The sequence below is a fragment of the Benincasa hispida genome, chromosome 10, assembly GCF_027475165.1.
Source record: "Benincasa hispida cultivar pf3 chromosome 10, pf3_genome.v1.1, whole genome shotgun sequence".
In the NCBI taxonomy this organism is placed as follows: domain Eukaryota; kingdom Viridiplantae; phylum Streptophyta; class Magnoliopsida; order Cucurbitales; family Cucurbitaceae; genus Benincasa; species Benincasa hispida.
Window position 1 is genome coordinate 21971748 of NC_143487.1, and position 27515 is coordinate 21999262.

General features: G+C 35.4%; 1 protein-coding gene across 1 annotated transcript; it reads right to left on the reverse strand.

Annotated features, from left to right (window-relative positions):
• Nucleotides 1-7017: 7017 nt before the first annotated feature.
• On the reverse strand, nucleotides 7018-11767 carry LOC120089352 (tyrosine aminotransferase-like). The gene is made up of 7 exons (XM_039046791.2): nucleotides 11223-11767; nucleotides 9253-9592; nucleotides 8934-9152; nucleotides 8706-8765; nucleotides 8394-8549; nucleotides 8214-8307; nucleotides 7018-7308 (listed from the first exon to the last, which is right to left on the reverse strand). Exons 1-7 carry the CDS (start codon nucleotides 11489-11491, stop codon nucleotides 7172-7174), a joined length of 1275 nt encoding a protein of 424 aa, XP_038902719.1. The 5' UTR covers nucleotides 11492-11767; the 3' UTR covers nucleotides 7018-7171.
• Nucleotides 11768-27515: the final 15748 nt, after the last annotated feature.

A 27515-nucleotide genomic window follows, 5' to 3' on the forward strand; every position in this document is an offset into this window, starting at 1 on the left:
GACTACAAAGTCACTCCTATTCATACAAGTTAAAAAAAATGCCTAGAAATTTATAACTCATTCAAAATAGAGAATGAGTCACATATGTTAATCAAGTGAAATATTTATTTCTTCAATTAGTGAATTTATGAAGGGATAAATATTTTGTAGTACAATCTTATATAAACTCATCATTGTACATGATACTCTTAACTCATATGTTTTAATATGAATAATTTGGATCAAATCATTTATAAATTACTATAAAGTAGATCGTTCAATATTAATATCAAGATAATCACTCAACCTTAGACTCCTCAAGTTATTTCTTGAACATGATCCTTTTGTATGTGTTAGGGAAGAAAATAAAAATGAAAAAGGCAAAGGGAAGGTGGAAGAAAAATAGAAATGAGTCACCACATTCTGTTAAAAATTTGTTAGAATGATTTCTCTCCACCAACCAAAACAAGCCAAGTGTAATATTCTTTATTCTTTTGTTTTATTATGTAACCACATTGTAGGGCTATATGTACAAAGAGGAATAGGTTGTATATACTAAGCATTGATTGAATACAAAGAAAAAGGAAGTCAAAAAGGCATTCTCAAAAACCAAATTTCTCATTCTTCAACTTGGTATCAGAGCCACCATGGCCAACGCCACACTCGCCGGAAGCTCCTCCACCGCCGAACCAGTGAAGTTCAACACTCCACCTCTAAATCAGCTCACCACCACGAAGGTAGAACGCGACAACTTCATGTTGTGGAAGACGCTCGCACTACCCATCTTGCGAAGCTACAAGCTCGAATGAAACCTCTCAGGACAAATCCCTTGCCCACCGATGTTTGTCCAGACCACCTCTGAAGCAACTTCCAGCTCCCAAACGATAAGCGATGACAGAGTAAGCTCGTTAGTTGAACGATGTTTGAATCCTCAATATGAAGCATGGCTGGCCGTCGATCAACTCCTGCTAGGATGACTGTACAACTCGATGGCTCTAGATGTAACCGTCCAACTCATGGGGCACTAGAATGCAAAAGAACTGTGAGAGGCCATCCAAGAGCTGTTCGGTGTTCAATCCCGAGCTGAAAAAGACTACCTAAGGCAGGTGTTCCAACAGACAAGGAAATGCAGTCAGGAAATGAGTGAGTATCTGAAGCTGATGAAGTTGCACTCCGACAACCTTGCGCAAACAGGTAGCTCTGTGTCGACAAGAGCACTGATCTCGCAAGTTCTCCTTGGCCTTGATGAAGAATACAACCTAGTAGTCGTGGGCATCCAAAGCAAACAAGGTATTTCTTGGTTAGATATGCAATCCGAACTTCTTTCTTATGAAAAATGCTTGGAACACCAAAACTCTGTCAAAATGCATAGCTCCTTTGCCCAACATCCTTCTGTCAATATAGATTTCAATAAGCACACAAATGGAGGGAAGTCACAATTTAATCCCTCATTCAATGGGAATCGTCAACAGGGCAACAACTCTAAAGGCAGCAGTCCTAACCATAAATCCATTCAATGGACAAGGTGGCGGCTGCGGTCGAGGAAAAGGACGAAACAACAACTCAAATAGACCAACATGTCAAGTCTGTGGGAAGTATGGTCACTCAGCCCTGGTATGCTATCATCGATTTGACAAAGTGCATAGCTCCTTTGCCCAATGTCACGGTCATGCTTGTCCAGGGCCTGTTGCCCATGGCCGCATGCCTGATCCAACCCCCTTATAGCATACTTTCATATCTTGTATTGTATTAGCTTAGTTAGCTTGCTTTTTTTACATTTTCATTGTAAGTGACCACTCGCCCTTTTGCATATGCAAGGGTGCCAGTTGGCTTTTTGTTCAGAATGCACTATATGAGGATAAGACTAATCATCACTTCCCCATACCCGGAGTAGTACTCTATAAAGCTGTTGTTGTTGCTTATTGCTTTCTAGCCTACTACAATCTTTCTTTCTTTATTCACACTCACAACTTCTTACGAAAACCTTTTCTCCAAACCCGTTTTCTAAAACCGTTTTCCCTAAAACGGGGGTGGAGGTTGCGAGAGGCACTCGGTGTGCCATCGGCAGTCCGTATTCGAGTTGGCTGACTTGTTTGTGAGCGGGAACAAGTGCCGCACAATCGCTAAGAGAAGCTTTCGAAAGAGCGATTGTGACATCCAACATCCTTCTGTCAATATAGCTTTCAACAAGCACACAAATGGAGGGAAGCCACAATTTAATCCCTCATTCAATGGGAATCGTCAACAGGGCAACAACTCCAAAGGCAGCAGTCCTAACCATAATCCATTCAATGGACAAGGTGGTGGCCGCGGTCGATGAAGAGGATGAAACAACAACTCAAATAAACCAACATGTCAAGTCTGTGGGAAGTATGGTCACTCAGCCTTAGTATGCTATCATCGATTTGACAAAGAGTACTCCCAGAACAATGGACAAGGTAGAGGAATTCATGGGTCGGTTGGCCCCAGTAATAATGCCACAGCTGTGTTCACATCCTCACAGACCTCCAATCCCTTCATGGCCACACTAGAGACAATAGCTGATCCAAATTGGTACATCGACAGTGGAGCTACAAATCATGTAACTCCCGACTATAACAACATCAATAATCAAACAGAGTATGAAGGTAATGAACTGGTCATTGTAGGTAATGGTGAAAAATTGCATATCTCTCACACTGGTCAATCTTATTTATCACACTGAATGTTGATTAGCATATCCAAGTGTCCTATGTGTTGAATGTTGAAGAAATGAGTTTATACTAAATGATGTCTTATGTGTGCCTAATATTGCAAAGAATTTGATTAGCAAATCCAAGTTAGCTCATGACAATGCTGTGATTGTTGAATTTCACACTGAGTGTTATGTCATCAAGGATAAGGCTACGGGAAAAACACTGCTGAAAGAGGAGCTTGACAAAGGACTATACCGCCTACAAGGAACTAAAGTACTGAAAGACACTGCTAAGAGAAGGAGGAATGCTCTGTACAAAAATAACAACCCGACTGCCCTAGTTCTATCAGGAATTAGGATAAATTTGGTTGAGTCAAGAGCTGTCTGGCATAGAAGATTATAACATTCGTCGACTAAGACACTAGATTATATCATTAGAGAATGTAATTTACCTTTCAAATCTAATGAAGAAAATGAATTTTGTGATTCATGTCAATTAGGAAAAGCAAGTGCTCTACCATTTCCAAACTTTCAATCTCGAGCATCAAACAAGTTTGACTTAATACATACAGACATATGGGGACCAACACCTATTGAATCTACTGATGGATACCGGTACTACATAATGTTCTTGGATGATCACATTAGATATATGTGGATATACCCTATGAAATAGAAGAGTGAGACACTGTCAGCATTCAATCACTTTACACAATTAATCCAAATTCAATTCAAATAAGGGATCAAAATGCTCCAGTCAGATAATGGTAAAGAGTATGATAGAATTCATCGTCTCTGTGAGTCACAAGGCATCCTAATTAGAAAATCATGCCCATATACCTCTGTTCAAAATGGCAGAGCCGAGTACAAACATCGACTTATAGTCGAAACCGACCTCACGCTACTTGCACAAGCATCCATGCCTTTATCTTTTTGGTGGGAGGCATTCTCACAACAGTTTATCTAATAAATGGAATGCCTACCACAGTACTACAAGGTAAATCACCCATCAGTGTAATGTTTGGCTCTAACCTTGATTTTTTTCAATCTCAGGACATTCAGATGTGCTTACTTCCCCTATCTAAGGCCATACCACAGTCAAAAATTCCAATTACACTCGGAGAAATGTGTGTACATTGGTCCCAGCTCACACCACAAGGGGTACAGATGCTTGAGTCCATCGGGCTGAATATACACTAGTAGAAATGTGAAATTTAATGAGAATGACTTCCTCTTTGCATCCCTATCGTGTACCACGATCGCCCAGATGATAGACAAAACGATCGCTAAACTTCCATCATTTAGCACGATCGCCCAGACAACTGGCCAGAAGAAAGACAAAACAATCGTTGAGTCATTATCGCTCAGAACGATCGCCTAGTCGACAAACAACGCGATCGCTCAGCTACCATCGTTTAGAATGATCGCCCAGATGACAGACAACACGATCATTCAGTTCCCATCGTCTAGAACGATCGCCCAGGCGACAGAAAACGCGATCGTTTAGCTCCCATCGTCTAGAACGATCACCTAGACGAAAGACAATACGATCTCTCAGTCTCCATCATATAGAACGATTGCCCAGACAAAAGACACAACGATCGCTGAGTGTCCATCACCTAGACAAATCAGTGAAAGTCCATCGTATAGAACGATCACCACAACGAAGAACCCCATGATCGTTGAAATTCCATCGTCCAACACGATCGCCCAGATAGCCCCCACCATAGCTGAGTACTTAGTACCAAGCCTTCAAACCATACTCAATAACCTGCTTCAGTCACAGTCAATCCCACAAATAAATCCTACACCTCCATCTGCTCTCGACCACGCTCTAACTGCCACAAACCAAACATCCTCTCCAGGCTATGCATCCTATCATAGTCCAAATCTCTCCCCGTCGGTGAGTTCTACTCATCACTCATCGGTGCCCCTGACTCAAACCAGCCCAGTCCGACATGACAACCCCACTATACTACCTATACCATATCCTACTGATAATCCATCATTTACCACCTCGCCAAAGCCTGCCATCTCCTCCTGCCCCTTACCAGTTCCTACTCACCCCATGATAACAAGAGCTAAAGCTGGCATATTTAAACCCAAAGCCTGGATAACAAGCAAAACTACTGATTAGTCTCAAACAGAGCCCACAAGAATCACAGCTGCACTTGCAACTCCTCAGTGGAAGAAGGCTATGGATGAAGAATACTCAGCTCTCATAAAGAACAAGACCTGGACATTGGTTCCCCCATCTCCATCACACAATATAGTGGGAAACAAGTGGATATTTCGACTCAAGAGAAACATGGATGGCTCAATACGGCGGTATAAGGCCTGACTAGTTGCAAATGGCTTTTTATCAACATCATGGAGTAGACTTCTTTGAGACATTCAGCCCTGTCGTGAAGTCTTCCACGATCTGAGTAGTAATCAGTGTTGCTATGTCACACAGCTGGTCTCTCAGGAAACTTGACTTCAACAATGCGTTCTTAAATGAAAAACTCGTTGCGGATGTCTATATGTGCCAACCACTCGGATATGTCAACTCTTTATACATGAACCATGTCTGCAAACTTGACAAGGCTATTTATGGCCTCAAACAAGCACCACGAGCATGGAATACTGCTCTCAGCTCTGTCCTAACAAAATGGGGATTTCATCAGTCTCGATCGGACACCTCACTGTTTACCTATCGAACGATGGGCTCCATAATATTTCTACTTGTTTATGTTGACGACGTCATTATCACAGATAACAATTCTAAATTAACAGAGCAACTCATTGAAACTCTTGATGTTCAATTTGCACTTAAGGATCTAGGACAGCTTCGGTATTTCTTGGGAATACAAGTTCATTATCTAGAATCTGGTCTCCTGATAAATCAATCCAAGTATGTGGATGACCTACTGCACAAGCTACAGATGACTGACGTGAAACCAATGCTCTCACCAAGTGTGCAAGGCAGAAAACTATCGAAGACCGATGGGCAACCCATCTCTAATCCTTACATATATCGCAACACCATCGACACCCTTCCGTACTTAACTCACACACGGCCGAACATCACCTATGCAGTCAACTAGCTGAGTCAATTCCTTCAAACTCCAATTGATGCACACTGGCAAGAAACTAAGAGAGTCCTTTGCTATATTAGCGGCACAAAACACTATGACATTTCCTTCCAACCAAGCCCGAACTTACATGTCTCTGCCTACTCCGATGCTGATTGGGCCTCCAATCTCGATGACAGAAAATCAGTTGCTGCCTATTGCACATTTGTAGGGAACAACATTGTATCATGGTCCTCAAAGAAGCCAACAGTCGTTGCACGGTCGAGTACAGAATCTGAGTACAGAGCACTAGCTCATGCTACATCCGAAGTCCTCTGGCTTCAACAACTATTGAGTGAGATGGGATTAAAATCAAGAACTCGATCGACCATATGGTGTGGTAATCTAGAGACAGGGGCCTTAGCTGCAAACCCGGTGTTTCACTCTCGAACTAAACATGTAGAAATTGACACATGTAGAAATTGACATCCACTTTGTCTGGGACCATGTTCTAAAAGGCGAAATCACCATCCGCTATGTTCCTTCGGCAGACCAACTAGCTGATTGCCTCACCAAACCACTCAACAACTCCCACTTCTACACACTGAGATCCAAACTGGGGGTCCTTGAAGTACCCTTCAGTTTGAAGGGGGATGTTAGGGAAGAAAATCGGGAAGGTGGAAGAAAAATAGAAATGAGTCACCACATTCGGTTGAGAATTTGTTAGAATGATTTCTCTCCACCAACCAAAACAAGCCAAATGTAATATTCTTTATTCTTTTGTTTTATTATGTAACAACATTGTAGGGCTATGTGTATAAAGAGTAATAGGCTGTATATACTAAGCATTGATTGAATACAAAGAAAAAGGAAGTCGAAAAGGCATTCTCAAAAACCAAATTTCTCATTCTTCAACTGTATGTCCCCTACAAATTATTCAGTATTATACTAATAAATTAAGATACTTTATATAATGGATAATATAATATTAGAAATAAAATAATTAAATAATGAAAATTATACTTTTTGTCCATAAAATTTGATTTCGATAGCATTCTGATTCAAAATTCACACATTAAATCTTCTTTTGAAAATCTTAGGGAACTAAAATTAGAAATCCTATGGATTCGATTTCAAGTCACGAATTGCCTTAAAATCAAAACTCTTGAGACAAAGAATAAGTTCCTTGGCTCAAAATGCGAACATTCCACAAGGTAGAATAATCAATCCTACTCAATCATTTTTGACTTAGAGAAAAACAAAACCTCAATATTCATCATAAAAATCAACCAAAACGACTCAATGAGAATGTTTTAGAGAACCTCCCAACAAAGATGCCACATCATCTATCATATCAAATTTACAAGATGTAGTTTGATTTATTTTATATTGATTGAAAGAGGTCATAATCAACAAGAAGTTGTCAATGCATTGAAGATAATAAACGATCAGCAGCAACCTAAACTTATGATGAGGGTATATGGTTGTTGGCTTTTGCATGCCTTTGGTAGAAGGCTTTCAACCTTGCCACACCATCTTCAATGGAACTACGCTCCATTCCAAAGCTAAATCGCAGCCAATTCTTCATCCCAACGGCAACACCTGCGCCCATTCATTTCCATGTCTTTAATTACCAATATTTCATTTAAGTTTTTCTAATAGTGACCAGCAAACTTTTTCTTTTGTATTTTTTCATTCTTGCACTCCCTCCCTATCGCTCTTTTTCCTAATTATGATAGGGAGCAAAAGCGAGAGAAAAAAGTAATGCACAGTGAGAATGTTAGAGACGAGGACCCTTTACATATCTCTACAATAGTATGATATTTGTTCATTTTGGATATAAATCTTTGTGATTTTGTTTTGTTTTTTGTTTCACCCAAAAGGTTGTGTATCATGTGAGATAATTGTCTTCACTTATATACTATGGATCTTACTCTTATCTAAGCCAATGTGGGACTTTTTGCGAGAGCAAAAATAGGGAGCTATAAGAAAATAAAATATGAATGACAAAAAGCATGAACAAAATAATTTTACAAAATTATCTTCTCTTTGGCAATATTTTTCTTATTTAAAATGTTATATAATTATTTAAAATATTAATAAAAATGACTTCAAGGACTTTTAAAACCTACTTTTAAAAATTTGAGAACTAAAAAGGTACATTTTGAAAACTCAAAAACCAAAAACATATTCTTCAAAACTTGAGAGACAAGTAATAATTTTTTCTTATCTTCACTTATATACTATAAATCTTTCCCTAATCTAGTCAATGTGAAACTTTCGTCGTATGCAAGAGAAAAATAGAGGGCAAGAATGTGAAAATAAATAAATAAAAGTAAGAAAAAAATATTTGCCCACACATGCAAAAGGTTAGAAAAACTTATTTGGAGACACTAGGTCAATTCTTGTTTCGGTACCATTTTTTAGGTCATCCCCACAAAAACTCCTTAAACTAGCTTAAATCCATTTGAAATAAAGTTACTATTGATGTTATTTATGTTGATTACCAGGGAGAACGAGCACAGATTCTTCCTTGACCAGCTTGCTGCAGAAGTCCACATCATCACTTATGCCTTCAAGTTGTTCTAGATTCAGCTTCACCTGTTTCAAATGAAATATTGACCATCAAAGAAAATATACCCTCAACATAAATAACCCTGTTCTTGTATGATCTTAAATGATGGTACCATTGCAAGCATTGCTCCTTCTGGTTTGTTTGGGCAAGTCAAACAAGGGATCTCATTGATCTTCTCATACAAAATATCTGCATTTATTCTCAGTAAATCAAGGAGACCTGAAACAAATTCATCGCTGGTTTTTGCAAGAATTTGTGGAATTGCACCCTGAACGGTGAGGGTAAAGAAATCAGAACATGGAACAAGATCGTTAACAAATGGCCTAAAAAGAAAAACGAAAATCTTGGAGTGCTAGGATTGTCAGTTATCATGCCAAGGTTCAAAATATAGTCCATCCATAGTAAGAAGGTCTCGTTTCAGCACCTGAACGCAGCTTGGGGGATCGGGTGTAATGTCCAGATAGTTCTTAATGTTCTCTATAATCTGCTAAGAAAAAGATGTGTGATATCCGAACAAATGAATCGAAGTAACTCTTCTAAATTGCAAGAGTATTTCTACTTCAACATAGAAGCTAATTAACATAGACATCATTAGATCCTCAAAGATAAAGATAAAGATAAATGGTAAAAAGAACAGGGAATTTGAACAAACCCCATGTTTTTCCAGGATGCCATTTGGATCAGTGATTAAAATCCAACCCAATCTCCATCCTGGAACAGACCATTTCTTTGATAGAGATCCAAGGGTTAGCACTGGAGCAATGGATCCAAACACTCCCATTGGCACAAAGGGCTTATTGCCAAAAGCCATATGTGCATAAACTTCATCAGATATCACAAAAATCCCAAGTTTCCTCGCAGTTTCCGCAATCTAAATTCCACAACCACAAGAAAAAACATTGAACATCGGTAAAAGATCAAAGGAACTACAAATTATTGAAAAGATCCCCGAATCAACATTGCTTAATTACCTCTTTCAGATGCTGGTACGTATAGACACTGCCGCAGGGGTTGTTAGGGTTGATAATAACTATAGCAACAGTATTGTTATCTGCAAGAGCTTCCACAGCGTTAAGGTCAACCTCCCAACCTTTCTCTGGTATGAGATCAAAATTCCGAACTTCAAGGCGTCCAAAAGCTGCTCGACTTTCGTACTGCGGGAAAGCCGGTCTAGGAAGCAAGATGTTGGCACCAGGGCGGGCTAGCACAGATATTACGATTTCAATGGCTTGTGTGCAACCAATAGTGAGAAATACTTCATCAGGGGATAACTGGTATGGAAGACTGTTGGAAAAATATTCTGCCAAGGCCCTGTACTAGAAAAACATATCATGTTAAAAGCCTTATCATAAATAATGCTCTTCCATTCTGAATATAAACAGCACCTAATAACTTGATGTTTACAGTTCACATCAATTAAAAATGTCCTAGCACTAACTTTCCATCATTACGTCAATTTGAGACTAATTTAGTGATAACCATTCTAATCTACTAATAGAGTTGTTGAATGTACATACATCGTACATGTTTGAGAGATCTTGAAATGGTTAAAATCACTTTGATTATATTTAATATCACATCCGAACATACTTAAATCACTCAAAATCAATTTTAATTGGGGAGAAAATAATATTACCGAAGTTTAAACGTAGAACCTCCTTTGGGTGATGACAAATTTAACATTATATCATCTAATATAAAAACATTTTTCAATCTATTAAAATTGATAGAATGATTAATAGAATTTTGTAAGTAATTTTGAAAATGATTTGTCACCATGGATAGTGGATATATGAGCTTTGTCTGCAGCATTAATGAAATACACCTCTCGTGTCTCGACATGGGCAAGTAGACTAGGGCAACATAGTAGCAAACCATGAGTGCATGTTCTGTAAGGCATGCGCATTATAAAGATGCTTAGCTTATTCACGGTTTTGACAGAAGGCATTTTTAAATGTTTGCACGTGTTTTATTTCTCTGTTCTTTGTTTAAGATGAAACTCAGGCATTTTTGTTGTCCTTATTGATACTGATAAAAGGACCGCAAGCAAACCAGCCCAAGTGGTTGAAGAATCTGGCCAAGCTACCTTAGTCATGCCACATGGGCTTCCTTACATGCTATCCAATTTAGTAACAAGATCAACTTGTATTAGATGCACTTTTCACTTGACTTGTGACAAACTCAAGATGAATTGTAAAGGTTTGAAATAAAAAAGTGGTTAATGAAATTGAACTCTAGTGCAGCTCAAAATATCCATGGAAACAACTCAAGTGAGGTGGACTGATTCAGATCTCAACAAAGAAAACAAGTTAATCCGGTTTTTACTTTCTCCATAATATTTTGGAGTGGGGGTGTTTGAGTTTGAGATTTGAATGTCTCACTTGTTAACAATCCATTTTTCAAGGATTTCCGCTGAAAACTATGAATTTACACTTTAAACACTATAGAGGAAACAATTTTAACGAAAAACAACAAAGTAAACAAAAGAAATTACACGGAGGATCAAGTAGAAGTATGTTAATTGAAGTAGAAACACTACAAGTAGTTATAAGAAAAATTAAAACAAACCACTAATGCACTAACTTCTACCACTAATCTTAAAATTCACTTCCATTATTCCCACTAAACCATTAGACCACTCCCCTCCCATTTAGGAGGCTCTACCTAAATTAAACCCCACTAACATAAATTAAAAGTAAAACTAAATTAATTACTTACAAATTAAGTTAGAAGAAAATTGTCTGATGTGAATTTGTTGGGTTCGGTTTAATCGTTTTCATTCTTATCTCATTCTCTTATAATTTGCTCTAACAAAAAAATTACATAGAATCTGAAAGAAACAAAACAGCAAAAGAAAACCGCAGGGGATAATAACAAAATCACTCCCAAACATGTAGTAAGTAAAAAGAGGAATGAGATTAAGAAAAGCACTTAAAATTACCTCCTGGCGGAAAGAACACCGTGCGTGGAAGGATAAGAGTTGAATTGATAGGATTGAACCGCACTAACAAGGGATTCAACGATTAATGGAGAAGTCCGAAAGCTGGGGTAAGCAGAAGGGTCGGCACGGCCAAAAGCAACGATGGGGCGAGGATCATCAGTATTGAGATGGCTACAAATCAAATTAAGAGTGCCACGGACTGATATGGAGGATTTGTTGAGGTGTTCATTGCTTTGGAAGTTCCAGTGGTGGTCGCCGTTCATCTCCATCGCTCTCTATCTCTTATCTTCCTCACACTCACGGAGGTCAGATGAAAAGGAAATTGAAGGTTCGTACCTGGCATTTGTAGGAAGGAGAACGACAAACCCAGTAATACGACGTAAGCGGCCATGGGTGTGGGGCCGGAGATTAGAGAAGCTTAAAGAATGCATGGGGATGGTGATGGTGATGGTGATGGTGATGGCGTTAGTTGCGAAATAATAATATTATAGGCATGTGGTTTGTGACGAAGATGAAGGGAGGGGATTGGATGGAAGTGGAATCTCCGGTTGTTATTCGACAGTTCTACTTTTATTTTTACTACTTTAACACCTATGATATTTTTCAAATAGATACATATTTAGATCTATCTATATTTTTCTGCCGTTGCGTCAGGTCAGATTTTCACTCAAGCTATTTCTTTAAAAAGAGGAGCAAGCAAGATCAGACTTTTCAGCCGTATCGTGCAGGAGCGCTCAAGCGCCCTATCTTACTAATAATAAGAATGGGGATCGAAAGCAGCGAAAAAAGTCGAGCTGTGAAATATGTATTTGACACGCGATTTCTATATTTAGTTTTTTTTTAAAGAAAAAAACAAGTAACTCATTTAATCATTCTCAATCTAAAATTAGGCAATTAAAAGGAGAAAAAAAAAAAAGAAAAATAACGGACCAAACCCTCTACTAGAATCATCTCATCTTCATCTCCACATTTGAGTCTCTACAAAGTCTACCGAAATATAAACCATTTGATCAATAAGTTCTTCATTTATCTTCATACTTCTCCCTCTAATCTTCTTCTTCTTTGCAATATCAATCATTTTTCTATTGCATTTTATTAACTATTGTCTGTATTCTATTTTGTGCTATTGTTATTAACTTGTATGCTAAATTTATTTATATTCTAGATTTTTTAAAGAAAAAAAATGTATCTTTTAATGTATCAGTATCCTCGTTTTTTTAGAAATATATATATTAAAAAAAATATATAAAAAATGACGCACCTTTAGAGGTATTCGTATCTTAGTTTTTTAGAAATTGACGAATCGCCGTATCCGTATTCATATCGTGTAGCCGTATCTGTGTCTGTGCTTCATAGGATATTTCCATTTTAATACAGCAAAAAAGAAAAAAAAAAGAAAAAGAAAAAAGCATCATGTGATGTAATATTTTGTCGGTTAATTACTAAAAATTTAGATAAATATAATTGAGAAAGTAATTAAAAAAAAAAGTTAATGAACCAAGAACAACCTAACTCAATTGGCATGTGTATGTTAGGGGTGTTCAAAAAAACCCGAAAAAACCGATCAATCCAATTCTTGGGTTGGGTTATCAACTTATTTGAGTTGGGTTGGGTTCAAATAAATGAAAATTTTACAAGTTGAGTTGGTTCATGGGTTTACTTAATATAACCCAAACCAACCCGAACCAATATGAATTTATTATTAACTTTAAAAAATATATATTTTTTTAATTAATTATAACACAATTATTTATACATATATTGATTTTAGTTTTATTTAATTTCAATATTTTTTTAATAATTTATTCTTCAAAAACTCTTAAAAGTAGTTTCTTTACACTTTAAAAAGAAAATTTTCACTATAAATTGAAATTGAGCTATTAATCTTAATTCAATATATGAAAATAATTAAATTAGACTTTTACATATTTACGTTTTGCTTATTTTTAGAACAAAATTTTAAATAAATAACCCGATCAACCCGAACCAACCCAACCCAAATATTTCATGGTTGGGTTGGGTTGGGTACATTTTTTAATAAGGGTTATTTTGGTTGAAAAAAATTACAACCCGAACAATTGAGTTGAGTCTAAAAAGTCTTTCAACCCAACCTAAACCAACTCATGAATATCCCTAATGTATGTATTAAAGTTCGTAATTCAAATCTATTCACTACTATTTGTACTTAAAAAAAGTTAATGAAATAAAAAAATCAATGAAGAAGAAATAATAATTTTTCTCCGAAAAAAAATAGATCAAGATAGAATTCTTTCTATGACATTGTTGTATTGAAGAAAAGTTAAAAGATGAGAGTTAGATAAATCAATAAAAAAAAAGTATGAAACAAAATGGTAAGGCAATCATAAATACAAAAAACATGCAAAGAAAACAAAGAAAAGTAAAAAGTTCAAAATAAAGGAAAAAAACAAACAAAAGATAGTTTTTTTCCCCTTCCCATTCAAGTACAAGTTGTTTATATATTCATGGTAGAAGAGAAATAATTTGATTACTTTTTTAACTTCATTATTGATTACAATAAAGAATAATCTCATTATTATAAATATTATTTAACTTCATTATTGATTACAATAAATAATAATCTCATTATTATAAATATTATAAAAATAAATAGATGTCTATTGTTTAGTATCCTAAAAAGTCATGTATGAATCTTCATGTTGTCCATATAGTTATTCATGTTTGGTGTCCACCTAAGATCACATCCTACTTACCACTTTGTCTATAAATAGTGGCATTTGGTGGATCTTAGATTACATACATGGGTCAGAAATCCACTTCAAATTTCCACCAAATTTTCATAATTTTAGTTCTTTATTTATATATTATTATAATATATTTTCTCCATATCTGTTGTGCTCCTCAATAATTTCACAATACGTTATCAGCACGAACTCCTGTTGCTTCCATCTTTGAAGGTAGGTCCTAAAGGTAAGTTGATTTTTTCCCTCTTTATTATAGTTAATAAATAAAATGTTATTTTGCATATTTAGTACATATTAAATTTCTAATATAAATACAATATTTTGTGATAGTATTGCCATGACAAACCTTACAAAATTAGAATTCGCAGCCTTGACATTAATGACAATAATTATTTGTCATGGATGCTCGATGCCAAGATTCACCTGGATGCTATGAACTTGGGAGAAACAATTAAAGAAGGAAATATGACATTCAGTCAAGACAAAACAAAAACTATAATTTTCCTTCGTCATCATCTCCACGATGAATTAAAAATGAAGTATCTTACAGTAAAAGATCCCCGTATCTTGTGAAAAAATTGGAAAGAAAGGTATGATCATAAAAAACAGTTATCTTTCCTAAAACTCATTATAAGTGGATGTATTCAAGGCCACAAAATTTTAAATTAGTAAGTGATTACAATTCCGCATTATTTAAAATCAGTTCAAAATTGTTATTATGCAGAGAGAAAATTACTAATGTTGATATATTAGAGAATATATTTTCTATATTTTATGTCTCAAATATGCTATTGCAGTAGCAATATCGAGAGAAAGGTTTTAAACAATATTCTGAACTAATTTCATGTTTTCTCGTGGCCGAACAAAATAACGAGTTATTGATGAAGAACCACGAATCTCGACCAACTGGAACAACAACATTCCCTAAAATGAATGTTATGAATATTAATACTCGTGGTCGAGGTCACGACCGTGGCTGTCACACCCTCTCCCTAGCCTTAGCCAAGACCTGGAAGGGAGCGTGAGGGTACACTAGTAGTATTCCAAGACAACATTTAAATTTAACATTTCCCCTCTTATCTATTAAAGATGTTAACATGTTTACAATAATCTATCTAACTTTCATACACATAGTTCAATTTCCTATATTCTTTATTACATGATCCGAGCTGTGCCCTAAGAATTTACCAAGTCCTGGTGTGTTGGTGGTTAGTAGACTCATTCCTGAACGCTCCGTTTTGCTACCTGGGGGGGGAGGGGGGGGGGATAAGAAAACATTTGGATGAGTGTGAGCTACTAAGCCCAGTGAGTGGTTCTTTTAGAATAATAATCACTTTGCAAAACATGTTTTTGGGAAATCAATCACATGATCTATGCATGATCATGTGTACATTCATTCAATTATCATTCTCCAGTTCCATGCTATACTTGGCATGTTCATATCATGGATATATTATCAATCATAACAACTTGTTATGGAAACTTTCCTATAACCCACTTTTCCTGCCAATGTGCACATCGACAATTCTTTTCTCGCTAGTCATGCTTAGGTAACTTGACTATATTTTCCGCCGGTCGTCACCGACTATTATTTCCCGCCGACCGAGGTCGACTATATTTTCCCACCAAACACCTTTTATTAAGCATGCTAACTTACGTAATCTGGGTATAATCTCAGTTTCCATAGCAATTTCACAAGCAATATCAAGGCAACAACATAACATCATAAGCATGCATTTGGCACTTACATATGCATTTGGCACTTACATATGCATTTATCCACATATCAATGCATAAAACTAAGTAAACACTCACTGTAAGCAAGTTTTCCCACTAAAATCACCTTGAGAATACCTTCCTGACAATTCCTCCATATCAATGGAAGATCCTCAATTAATACTTGTTATATCAATAAATAATGTTAAACTAGCCAAAATACCATTATATAATGAAAATACCAGCTTACCTTACTCCAATTTAGCCAAAATCCCAAAATTAGCCTTTTTAGAGGTTATTTGGACCGTGGTAGGCAGCTGGGCGTGCGCTGGGTGTGATGCGTCGCACGGGGGAGGCAGCTGCGCTGGGCTGGCATGCGGACGCAGCACTGCGTGCGCACAGGGTGTGGGCTGGCTGTGTATCCGGCTAACTCAATGCCTCACCAACGCAACCTTTGTTTCTTTTGATCTCCAATCAACTTGTCAAGCTAATAACTCAAACGTAACTCTCTAAATATGCTCTCAACACACGATTTAGGTGATCGTATGAATAAATTCCTCCTGCCCAACCCCTCTATTTATAGCCATTCCAAACTCACCCCATGGTGACAACTCAACTCCCATTTGTCTCACTTTGGAGCTGCCAACACTCAGCCTACCCAGCCTAGCCTTGAGTTGTTCTCATGTCAGCTTGCCAGCCAAAATCTCCTTTTTTTTGCATGAAATCTCCTTCACCCACCTCCTGCTTTAGGTGATGAGACTTCAATTGCATGAAATCTCCTTTGTTCACCTCCTACTAGAATTTTGTGTGATCTTCCTTTTGCCACCTAAATCACTTAAATACTTCACATATTTCTCTAGTTAAATTGTTTAAGACTTATGCTCATATACCATTGGCATCCTCCATTGAAGTTCTCCATTAATTAGCCTTACCTTTTATCCTTAACGCACAACAACTCACCCTTCCTTCATCAAAGTCCCACTTAGCCAACGCATGAGTTGGCCATCACCAATGCATAGGGTGGCCGCTCACCCTCGACGCATGGCTTGCTAGGTGTGCTTGCTCGGCCTACTAAGCATGAATGCATGGTGTTAACCATCGACGCATGGTGTGCTGTCTAGGCGCTTGCGAGCTTGCTCGGCCGCATGGGCGTGTGCTTGGCCTAGCGCATCGACGCATGGTTGCTTGACAGCATATAGGATGGCTCGCCCGCTCGCCCGTTTGACGCATAGGCAGGGCGCTCATCGACACATGGGCTGCACGCTCGGCATATACCATCGACGCATGGGCTGCGCGCTCGGCGCATGGCCTGTGTGCTCGGCCTCGACACATGGCCTGTGCACTTGGCCTCGACGCATGGCTGGCGCGCCTAGCATGCTCACTTCGACGCATGCTTGCTGCCCGTGTCCTCATGTATGCCTTTGCGTTGGTTGTATGCAACCCTTAGCCATTTTTCAAATCTTCTAGCTTCCATCCTCCATGCCTTCTTGCGTCCAACATGTTTTAAGCCCTTCATAGGCGTTTGGATTTTGGTCACCTTTTTGGATAATTTTGATGTTTTCCTCCCTTTGTTCCAATATCCTTACTTAGGATTTTTCTTCTCTATTTAACTTCCCCTTTAGATTTAATGTTAGGGTCTTATAGTGGCAGAGGAAGAAATAATTATTATTTTCATGGTGGTAGTTCTAATCATTCAAATCTCAAAAGAACCACACAAAATGATGATCACAAAGGAAAAGTTCCACAAGATAAAAGTTTAAAGAGTGTTGAAACTAAATGCTTCTGATGCGGAATGACTGGGCATTGGTCACGTACCTGTCATACGCCAAAACACTTTGTTGACCTCTATCAAGCCTCCCTGAAGGAAAAAAGAAAAAAATGTGGAAGCAAATTTTGCATACTAGGATAGTGACATATTTGACCCATCCCATATGACAAATTTGGATGTGATGGACTTCTTTGAATCTTCTGAAGAGAAGATTGACACAGTTGATGGAACTTCAAGTATTTCTTTTGACTTTGAGAATATCTAGACTTAATGTTGTTGTTTTCTTTTATTTATCTTCATTTTTTAGTAACTTTTGTATATTTTAAGTGTTAATTTTCTTACTGTAATTATTTTCTTTTAAGGAAGAAACATGGATCATTTTCATATGTTGGGTGATTAAAAAATGAGCAAAGAAAATCTATGTTTAGCAGATAGTGCAACTACACACACAATACTTACAAATAAAAAATACTTTTCCAAACTGACAATATCAGGTTCTGCAAATTTTATCGAAGGTTTTGGAAAAGAAAATATTATTTTGCCTAGAGAAACAAAATTTACAATTGACAATGCATTGTTCTCTATAGTCAATCAAAGAGAAATCTTTTAAGTTTTAAAGATATACGTTGCAATGGTTATCATATTGAGACTGATAGTAAGAATAATATGGAATATCTATATATTATCTCTACTGTCTCAAATGAAAAATGTATATCGGAAAAGTTGCATGTTTTATCTTCTGGATTGTATTATACTCATATACGAGTAATTAAAACATATGCAACAATTAACCTGAAGTTCATGAATCCAAATATATTTTCTATTTGGCATGATAAATTGGGTCATCTAGGGTCTATAATGATGATAAGAATTATTGAAAATTCATGTAGACACCCATTGAAGAGCCATAAGATTCTTCAATTTAATGAATTATCATGTGATGCTCGCTCTCAAGACAAATTAGTAATTAGACCATCACCAGCTAAAGTGAGAACTGATTCACTTGCATTTTTAGAATAAATTCATGGTGATATATGTGGACCTATTAATCCACCAAGTGAACCATTTAGGTATTTTATGGTATTAATAGATGCATCCAGTAGATGGTCACACGTGTGGTTATTATCAAGTCGAAATCTTGCATTCGCAAGATTACTTGCTCAAATAATTAAGTTAAGAGCATAATTTCCTGATTATATAATTAAGACCATTCGTCTTGATAATGCTGGTGAATTTACATCCAAGCTTTTGATAATTATTGTATGTCAATTGGGATAAATATTGAACATCTTGCAGCTCATGTTCATATACAAAATGGTTTAGCATAATCATTTATAAAACGTTTGCAATTAATTGCAAGACTATTACTTATGAGAGCTAAACTTCCTTCATCTGTATGGGGACATGCTATTTTGCATGCAAAGTCACTTGTATGCATTAGGCTTGTAGCTTATCATAAGTACTCGCTATTATAATTAGCTTATGGTCATGAGCCAAATATTTACCATATGAGAATTTTTAGATGTGCAATGTATGTTTCAGTTGCTCCACCAAAATGAACTAAGATGAGTCTTCAAAGGAGGTTAGGAATATATGTTGGATATGATTCCCACATCAATTATTAAATATCTTGAACCTCTGATGGGTGATGTATTTACTGCACGATTTGCTGATTTTCCAACATTGGGGGGGGGGGGGGAGAGGAATTAAGAAATTGGAAAAAGAAATTACATGTAATGCATCATTATTGCCTCGTTTAGATTCCCGTAGAGATCAATGTGAACTTAAAGTTAAGAAAATAATTCATTTGAAAAATATAGCAAATCAATTATCAGATGCATTTATAGATGCAAAGAAAGTAACTAAGTCACATATACCAGATACAAATATTCCATAAAAAATGATATCCCAACACAATAAGTTATCCCTAATGAGTCTAAAACACGCCAGAAGCGTGGTAAACCAGTGGGCTTCAAAGATAAAAACCCTCGAAAATGAACAATAATTAATAGTAAAAAAATACTTGGTTGAAGATGTAAATATCTATGAAGAAATCCTCGACATGACTAGTGAAGAAGGTGAAATACCTAAAGATAATAATGAGATTTCAATAAACCATGTCATGACCGGAAAAAGATAAAATTGAACTAATGTAGTTATTGACAACATTTTTGCGTACAATGTTGTTCTTGATATTATATTTAAAAATAAGGATCCTGAACCAAAATCTATTGAAGAATGTCGACATAGAAAGGGCTTCAGTGGATAGAAGCAATTGAGATAGAATTAAACTCACTTTCAAAACAATAGGTTTTTGGATCAGTAGTTCGAACACCAAAAGGTCTCAAACCTGTGGGATGTAAATGGGTATTTGTGAGAAAAAAAATGAAAAAGATGAGGTCACAAGATACAAAGAAAGATTAGTTGCACAAGGCTTTTCAGAAAGACCTGGTATTGATTATGAAGAGACATTCTCCAATGTTGGATGTGTTAGCTTTAGGGCTTCAATCAAACCAAGTATTTTGATGATAACAAACTCAAATTTTTTGTACTAACATTTTCAGTGTTTCAAAACACTAACTTGTAGAGTTTGGAATGACGATTCCAATACAATTTAAATCGCTCAAATCGAAGTTCAAACGAGAAAGTTATAAGCAAAAGAAGATTGGAGAGGAAATCCAACGTGGCAGTGACACGTGGCACCTTGCTGCCGTGGCACACAAACGATCCATTTTGATGATGTGGCAGCTGACATGGCAGATGATGTGGCACTCCAGCCGGTCACTTTTTGCTGACGTGGCACATGATGTGGCAGTGATGTGGTGACCGTGGACGAATAAGATAATGACAAGTGGCAGCTGATATTTTTTAAAAAGAAAAAAAAAAGGAAAAGGAGAAGAAATCATTAATTGATGCGCAGATCAATAATATGACGACACGTGGGGTGGTTTAAGATTTTTCAGCCTTTTCAAATTTGATTTCCTTCCTAAATTATCATCCTTCAGATCCTTTTTTATTCTCCAAATCTCAATAATTTTAATTTTTCAATTCCTCTCTTAATTACAAATCATTTCCTTTTCTATTTTTATTCAATCTCCACCCTTCATTTGCAATCTATCCAATGGCCAAAATTTATCCTCCTCGCCTATATATTCGACTTGATTTTACTCTTCATATACACAACAAAAGCTATCAAGTCTTAAGCTCTCAATTCTCTCTACTCTTAAATTCTTGTCCTTCTTGCTTCTAAATTGGCCTAGAGTTATTTTTGTGAAGTTTTTTTTTTTTTTTATTCAACTTGTGTATTTAGCCTTCAAGAGATAATATTATGAGATTTTCTTTTAATTTTTGGGAATTGTATTAAGGTGTGGGTACACCTTGGGTTGTGAGAAAAAGAAATTGGGTTGATCCTGAATCAGTAAAAAGGATCTTGGGTTTCTCTTTAGCCTAGAAAAAAGAGGGTCATGTGTCGGTTTGGTCCTCACCTGCAAGAGGATCATTTAGTGAAATACCCAAGAAAGAGTCTTGGAGAGTGGAGTAGGCAATTTACCGAACCACTATAATTCCTGGTGTTTTCTCTTCCTCTCTTTTTTATTTCTTGTTTTCAATTTTTTGCTTCTTGTCTTAGTTATTTTTTTAATCTTTTCTAATTGCATGATTTAATTTCTAGTGTGTTATTTAAATTTATCCTTGATTAAATTGTCTTTAAATTTGAAGTTATTATAGCTTGCATGATTTAAGTTTTGTCTTGCATAAATTTTCTTTAATCAAATTAGTGGAGCATTGTTTGAAGATAAAATTATTTTTTAAAAATTAGTAGTCAACCCTATTCACCCCCTTTAGTGTTGCCTTCAGATCTTATTAAATATGGAATTTTTCTAATTTTTGCAAAAATTTTGAAAAATTAAGTTTTAAAAGCCGTTTTCATTAGAATTTTTTTTTTCTTGAAAATTGGTTATTAAAACCTTGTTTTTTTTCTCTACTTCTTAATCTTTGAAATCTTTTTGATTAAAATCCAAATTTTGCAAGAGTATTTCTCTTTTCAAAAATCTTTAAAAAAAAAACAAATTATATTCTCTTCCTTTTTCAAAAAACTTAATTATTCGAGCTTACGGCAACTACTGGAATAAATGGCTATGGTGAAGGTCAATCTACCACTAGGCCACCTTTGTTTGATGGAAATAATTATGCATAGTGGAAAACTAGGATGAAAATTTATTTGATTTTTATTGACTATAATCTATGGGAAATTGTTTCTAATGGTCCTTTAATTCCTACTAAGATAGTTGATATAAAGATATTCCTAAGGAAGAAAAAGAGTTTAATGATGAAGATAAAAAGAAATTTTCTATTAATACTAAAGCCATGAACTGTCTGTTTTGTGCTTTATGTCCTGATGAGTTTAATCGAGTCTCTGTATGTAATTCTGTTAAAGAAATTTGGGATATGCTTGAAGTAACTCATGAAGGAACTAATCAAGTTAAAGAGTCAAAGATTAGCATGTTAGTTCATAATTATGAACTGTTTAAAATGGATGCAAATGAAACTATATCTGAAATGTTTACTAGGTTCACGAATATTGTTAATGCTTTGAAGGGATCAGGAAAATTTTATACCACCTCTGAAAATGTGAGAAAAATTCTTAGATCATTGCCTAAGAGTTGGGAAGCTAAGGTAAAGGCGATCCAAGAAGCAAAAGACCTCTAAAAAATTCCACTAGAGGAGCTTGTTGGATCTCTTATGACACATGAGATAATCATGAAGACCAATGTGGAAGAAGATGTCAAAAAGAAGAAGAGTCTAGCATTAAAGTCCACTCAAGTTCAAGAGGACTCTGAAACTGAAGCTAAATTAAATGATGAGGAGTTCGCTTACTTGACCAAGAAGTTCAAAAAGCATTTTAGGAAAAGGAACTTCTCAAAGAAAGTCAACAATCAAGAAGGCAAAGGAGAAAAGAGCAATAGAGATACAATCATCTGTTATGAATGCAAAAAGCCTGGACACGTGAAGTGAGACTGTCCTCAAAGAAAAGCCATTTCAAAGAAGAACAAGAAGGCCATGAAAGCTACTTGGGACGAAAGGGATGAAAGCGAATCTGAAAGTGAGGAAGAAGTAGCAAATCTGTGCTTTATGGCTTTTGGAGACAACGACGACGATGACGATGAGGTAAGTCCTGAAAATCTTACTTTTGATGAGCTCATTGATGCATATAATGAAGTTAAAATTGAATTTGAAAAACTAGGTTGCAAATATATGTCTCTTAGGAAGAAAAATGCTAAATTAGCTCTTGAAAATAATAATTTATTAATTGAGCTAGATAATCTAAACGAGAAAAATGAGACATATTTATCTAAATCAAATTTGCATGCTTTAAAAGAAGAGTATAAATTATTAGAAAATAAAAATGAAGATATTTCAGCTACTCTTTTAAAGTTTACAAATGGGAAAAAGAATTTAGATATCATGATGGGTAAGCAATAATGCATATTTGATAAAAGTGGCTTAGGTTATAAACCTCACCAAAAAACAAAAGAAATTTACAAACTACTTTGTCAAAGAAGGTTCTATTATTTGTCATGCATGTGAAAAACATGGTCATAAAGCTTATGCATGCAATTTAAGGAAAAATCAATATTATGAATGAAAAGAGATGGATTCCTAAATTTTTGTTAATTAACCCCGAAGGACCCAAACAAATTTGGGTACCTAAGGTTACATCTTGAGAATTAATTCTCTCAGGTATGTTTGAGATTCATAAAAAATAAGTGGTACTTGGACAGTGGATGTTCAAAACATATGACTGGGGACCCACAATATTCACATACCTAGAAAAGAAAGATGGAGGATACGTCACCTTCGGTGACAATAAAAGGGTAAGATTGTTGGCAAAGGTAATATTAATAACAGTTCAAATTTTCTTATTGAAAATGTTTTGTTGGTTGATGGTTTAAAGCATGATTTATTAAGTATTAGTCAATTATGTGATAAAGGATATAGAGTAATTTTTAGTGATAAAAATTGTACAATAGAAAATGCATGTGATGGAAAAGTTCCGTTTGTAGGAAATAGAGATAAAAATGTTTATACTATTGATCTATTAGATTGTCCTATAGTAGAAAATAAATGTTTATCTGCATTGCATGATGATTCGTGGTTATGGCACAGAAGGTTAGGTCATGCTAGCATGCATTTAATTTCAAATATTTCTAAGAAATCCCTTGTTAGAGGTCTTCCAAAATTAAACTTTGAAAAAGATAAAGTTTGTGCTTGTCAAATGGGTAAACAAACTAAGTCTTCTTTCAAACCAAAGAAAATGGTTTCTACTTCTAGACCTTTGCAACTGTTACATATGGACCTTTTTGGACCTACTAGAGTTGCAAGTCTAAGTGGAAAATATTATGCTTTTGTTATAGTTGATGAATTTTCGAGATTTACTTGGGTTTTATTTTTATCTCATAAGGATGAAGCTTTAAAATCTTTTATTAGCTTTTAAAAAAGAATTCAAAATGAAAAAGGTTTTATGATTTCAAAAATTAGAAGTGATCATGGAGGAGAATTTAAAAATGTTTCTTTTGAAATTTTTTGTGAAGAAAATGGAATTTCTCATGATTTTTCCTCTCCAAAAACACCTCAACAAAATGGTGTTGTAGAAAGGAAAAATCGATCTTTACAAGAATTAGCTACCTCCATGCTTAATGAATATGATTTACCAAAATCTTTTTGGGCTGAAGCTGTTAATACTACATCTTATGTAATGAATCGTGTTTTAATAAGACCTGTTTTAGATAAAATTCCTTATGAGCTTTTTAATAATAAAACTCCAAATATTAGCTATTTCAAAGTCTTTGGTTGCAAATATTTTATTTTGAAAGACAAAGGGAAACTTGGAAAGTTTGAGTCAAAAACAGACATTAGCATATTCTTAGGATATTCTACATGTAGTAAAGCATATAGAGTTTTTAATAAAAGAACTCATGTACTTGAAGAGTCAATGAATGTTGTTTTTGATGAAACACATGTTGCCATTAATAAAGTTTCTGCTAGTGATGAATTAGAAATACTTGTTGAAGATCTTAGTATTAAAGATAGGGAAGCAGTATCAAATGAATCTCAGAAAGAGCCAGAAAAATCCCTCCCTCAGGATTGGAGATTTTCCACTCACCATCCTTAGGAGTTAATAATAGGTGATGTATCTCAAGGGGTAAGAACTCACTCTTCTTTAAATGCTTTAAATAATGTTGCTTTCGTGTCTCAAATTGAACCAAAGTCTTTTAAAGATGCTGAATCTGATGAGTTATGGTTAATTTCTATGCAAGAAGAATTAAATCAATTTGAAAGAAATAATGTGTGGGAACTAGTCCAGTGTCCTAGTGATCATCCTGTTATAGGTACTAAATGGATATTTAGAAATAAAATGGATGAATCTGGTAATATTGTTAGAAATAAAACTAGACTAGTTGCTCAAGGCTATAGTCAAGAAGAAGGAATAGATTATGAGGAAACATTTGCTCCTGTTGCTAGATTAGAATCTATTCGCATGTTGCTTGTATTTGCATCTCACAAGAATTTTACTTTATTTCAAATGAATGTAAAAAGTGCCTTCTTAAATGGTGTCATAATGGAGGAAGTGTATGTTGAACAACCTCCTGGTTTTGAAAGCTTTGATAATCCAAATCATGTTTTTAAATTAAATAAAGCACTTTATGGTCTTAAACAAGCTCCTAGAGCTTGGTATGACCGTTTGAGTAAATTTTTGCTAGAAAATGGTTTTAAAATGGGACTTATTGATACTACTCTTTTTATCAAAATTAAAGATAATGATATTTTATTAGTGCAAATCTATGTTGATGATATTATATTTGGTGCTACTAACTCTTCTCTTTGTGAAGAATTTTCTAAATGTATGCATAGAGAGTTTGAAATGAGCATGATGGGAGAACTTAAATTCTTCCTTGGGCTTCAAATTAAACAACTTGAAGATGAAATCTTCATAAATCAAGAGAAGTACATAAGGGATCTACTCAAAAGGTTTAAGTTCGATAATGCAAAAGTAGCAAAGACCCCGATGAGTACCACTACAAAGCTTGATAAGGATGAGAAAGGTAAAAACGTAGATATTAAAGCTTATAGAGGTATGATCAGATCCTTGCTTTACTTAACTGCGAGTAGGCCTGATATTATGTTTAGTGTATGCATGTGTTCTAGATTTCAATCATGTCCTAAAGAATCGCACTTGCATGCTGTAAAAAGAATTTTTAAATATTTGCTTGGTACCGTTGATTTAGGCTTATGGTATCCTAAAAATGCATCTTTAGATTTGATTGCATATTCTGATGCTGATTTTGTTTGTAGTCTAACTGATAGAAAAAGTACTAGTGGAACATGTCATTTTCTAGATAGTTCTTTAGTATCTTGGTATAGTAAAAAGCAAAATTCTGTTGCATTATCTACCATTGAGGCTGAATATATTGCTATTGCTAGTTGTTGTTCTCAAGTTTTATGGATGAAACAAACGTTGCATGATTTTGGTTTAAATTTTGAACAAGTACCAATCTTTTGTGATAATACTAGTTCAATTAATTTAACCAAAAATCCCATTCAACATTCTAGAACAAAGCATATCAATATTAGACATCATTTTCTTCGAGAGCATGTGCAAAATAAGAATATTGTCATTAATTATGTTAATACTAAGAACCAGGTAGCAGATATTCTTACAAAGGCATTAAATGAAGAAGCCTTTTGTAAAAATAGATTTGCATTTGGTATTATTAGAATTGCCTAATTATGTTTGATAGGGGGAACATTATTCATATTTCTATGAATTTATGTGTTATAATTTATTGAGGGGGAGAATTATTTGTATGATTAAGGGGGAGAAAAATCACTTGTATATCTTTTTGTTGATAACAAAATGGGGAGAAGTATTTTTGGTATTATGGTGGTTTGTCATCATAAAAAAAGGGGAGATTGTTAGCTTTAGGGCTTCAATCAAACTAAGTATTTTGATGATAACAAATTCAGATTTTTTGTACTAAAATTTTCAGTGTTACTATCTTGTAGAGCTCAGAAAGACGATTCTAACGCAATTTGAATAGCTCAAATCAGAGTTCAAACGAGAAAGTTATAAGCAAAAGAATATTGGAGAGGAAATCCATCGTGACAGTGATATGTGGCACCTTGCTGACGTGGCATACAAACGGTCAATATTGATGATGTGGCAGATGACGTTGCGCTCCAACCGATCGCTTTTGCTGACATGGCGATAATGTGGCAGTGACGTGGCGATCATGGACGAATGAGATAATGACAAGTGGCGGTCACCCAACTTCACGTGCGCTGCACGTGCCTGTGGTTTTTTCACAATGTGGCGCGTGACGCTCAATCTCCTCCCTTGTATGCTTGGTACCCATATCATTCGACTATTTTTTATTTTCATTTTTATTTTCTTATTTTCTTTTAATTTTCTGATCCAATTTTCTCCAAATTCTCACTAAATTTCAGCCTTTTCAAATTTGTTTTCCTTCCTAAATTTTCATCCTTCAAATCCTTTTTATTCTCCAAATCTCAATAATTCCAATCTTTCAAAATTTCTTTTCAAATCCTTTCCTTTTCTATTTTTATTCAATCTCCACCCTTCATTTGCAATCATATCCAATGGCCAAAATTTATCCCCCTCGCCTATAAATTCGACTTGATTTTACTCTTCATTGACACACCAAAAGCTATCAAGTCTTAAGCTCTCAATTCTCTCTATTCTCAAATTCTTTTCCTCCTTACTGCTAAATTGGCCTAGAGTTATTTTTGTGAGTTTTTTTTAGTGCTTAACTTGTGTATTTAGCCTTCAAGAGGTAATATTGTGAGGTTTTCTTTTAATTTTTGGGAATTGTATTAAGAAGTGGGTACACCTTGGGTTGTGAGAAAAAGAAATTGGGTTGATCCTGAACCAGTAAAAAGGATCTTGGGTTTCTCTTTAGACTAGGAAAAAGAGGGTCGTGTGTCGGTTTGGTCCTCACCTATAAGATGATCACTTAGTGAAATACCAAGAAGGAGTCTTGGAGAGTGGAGTAGGCAATTTGCCGAACC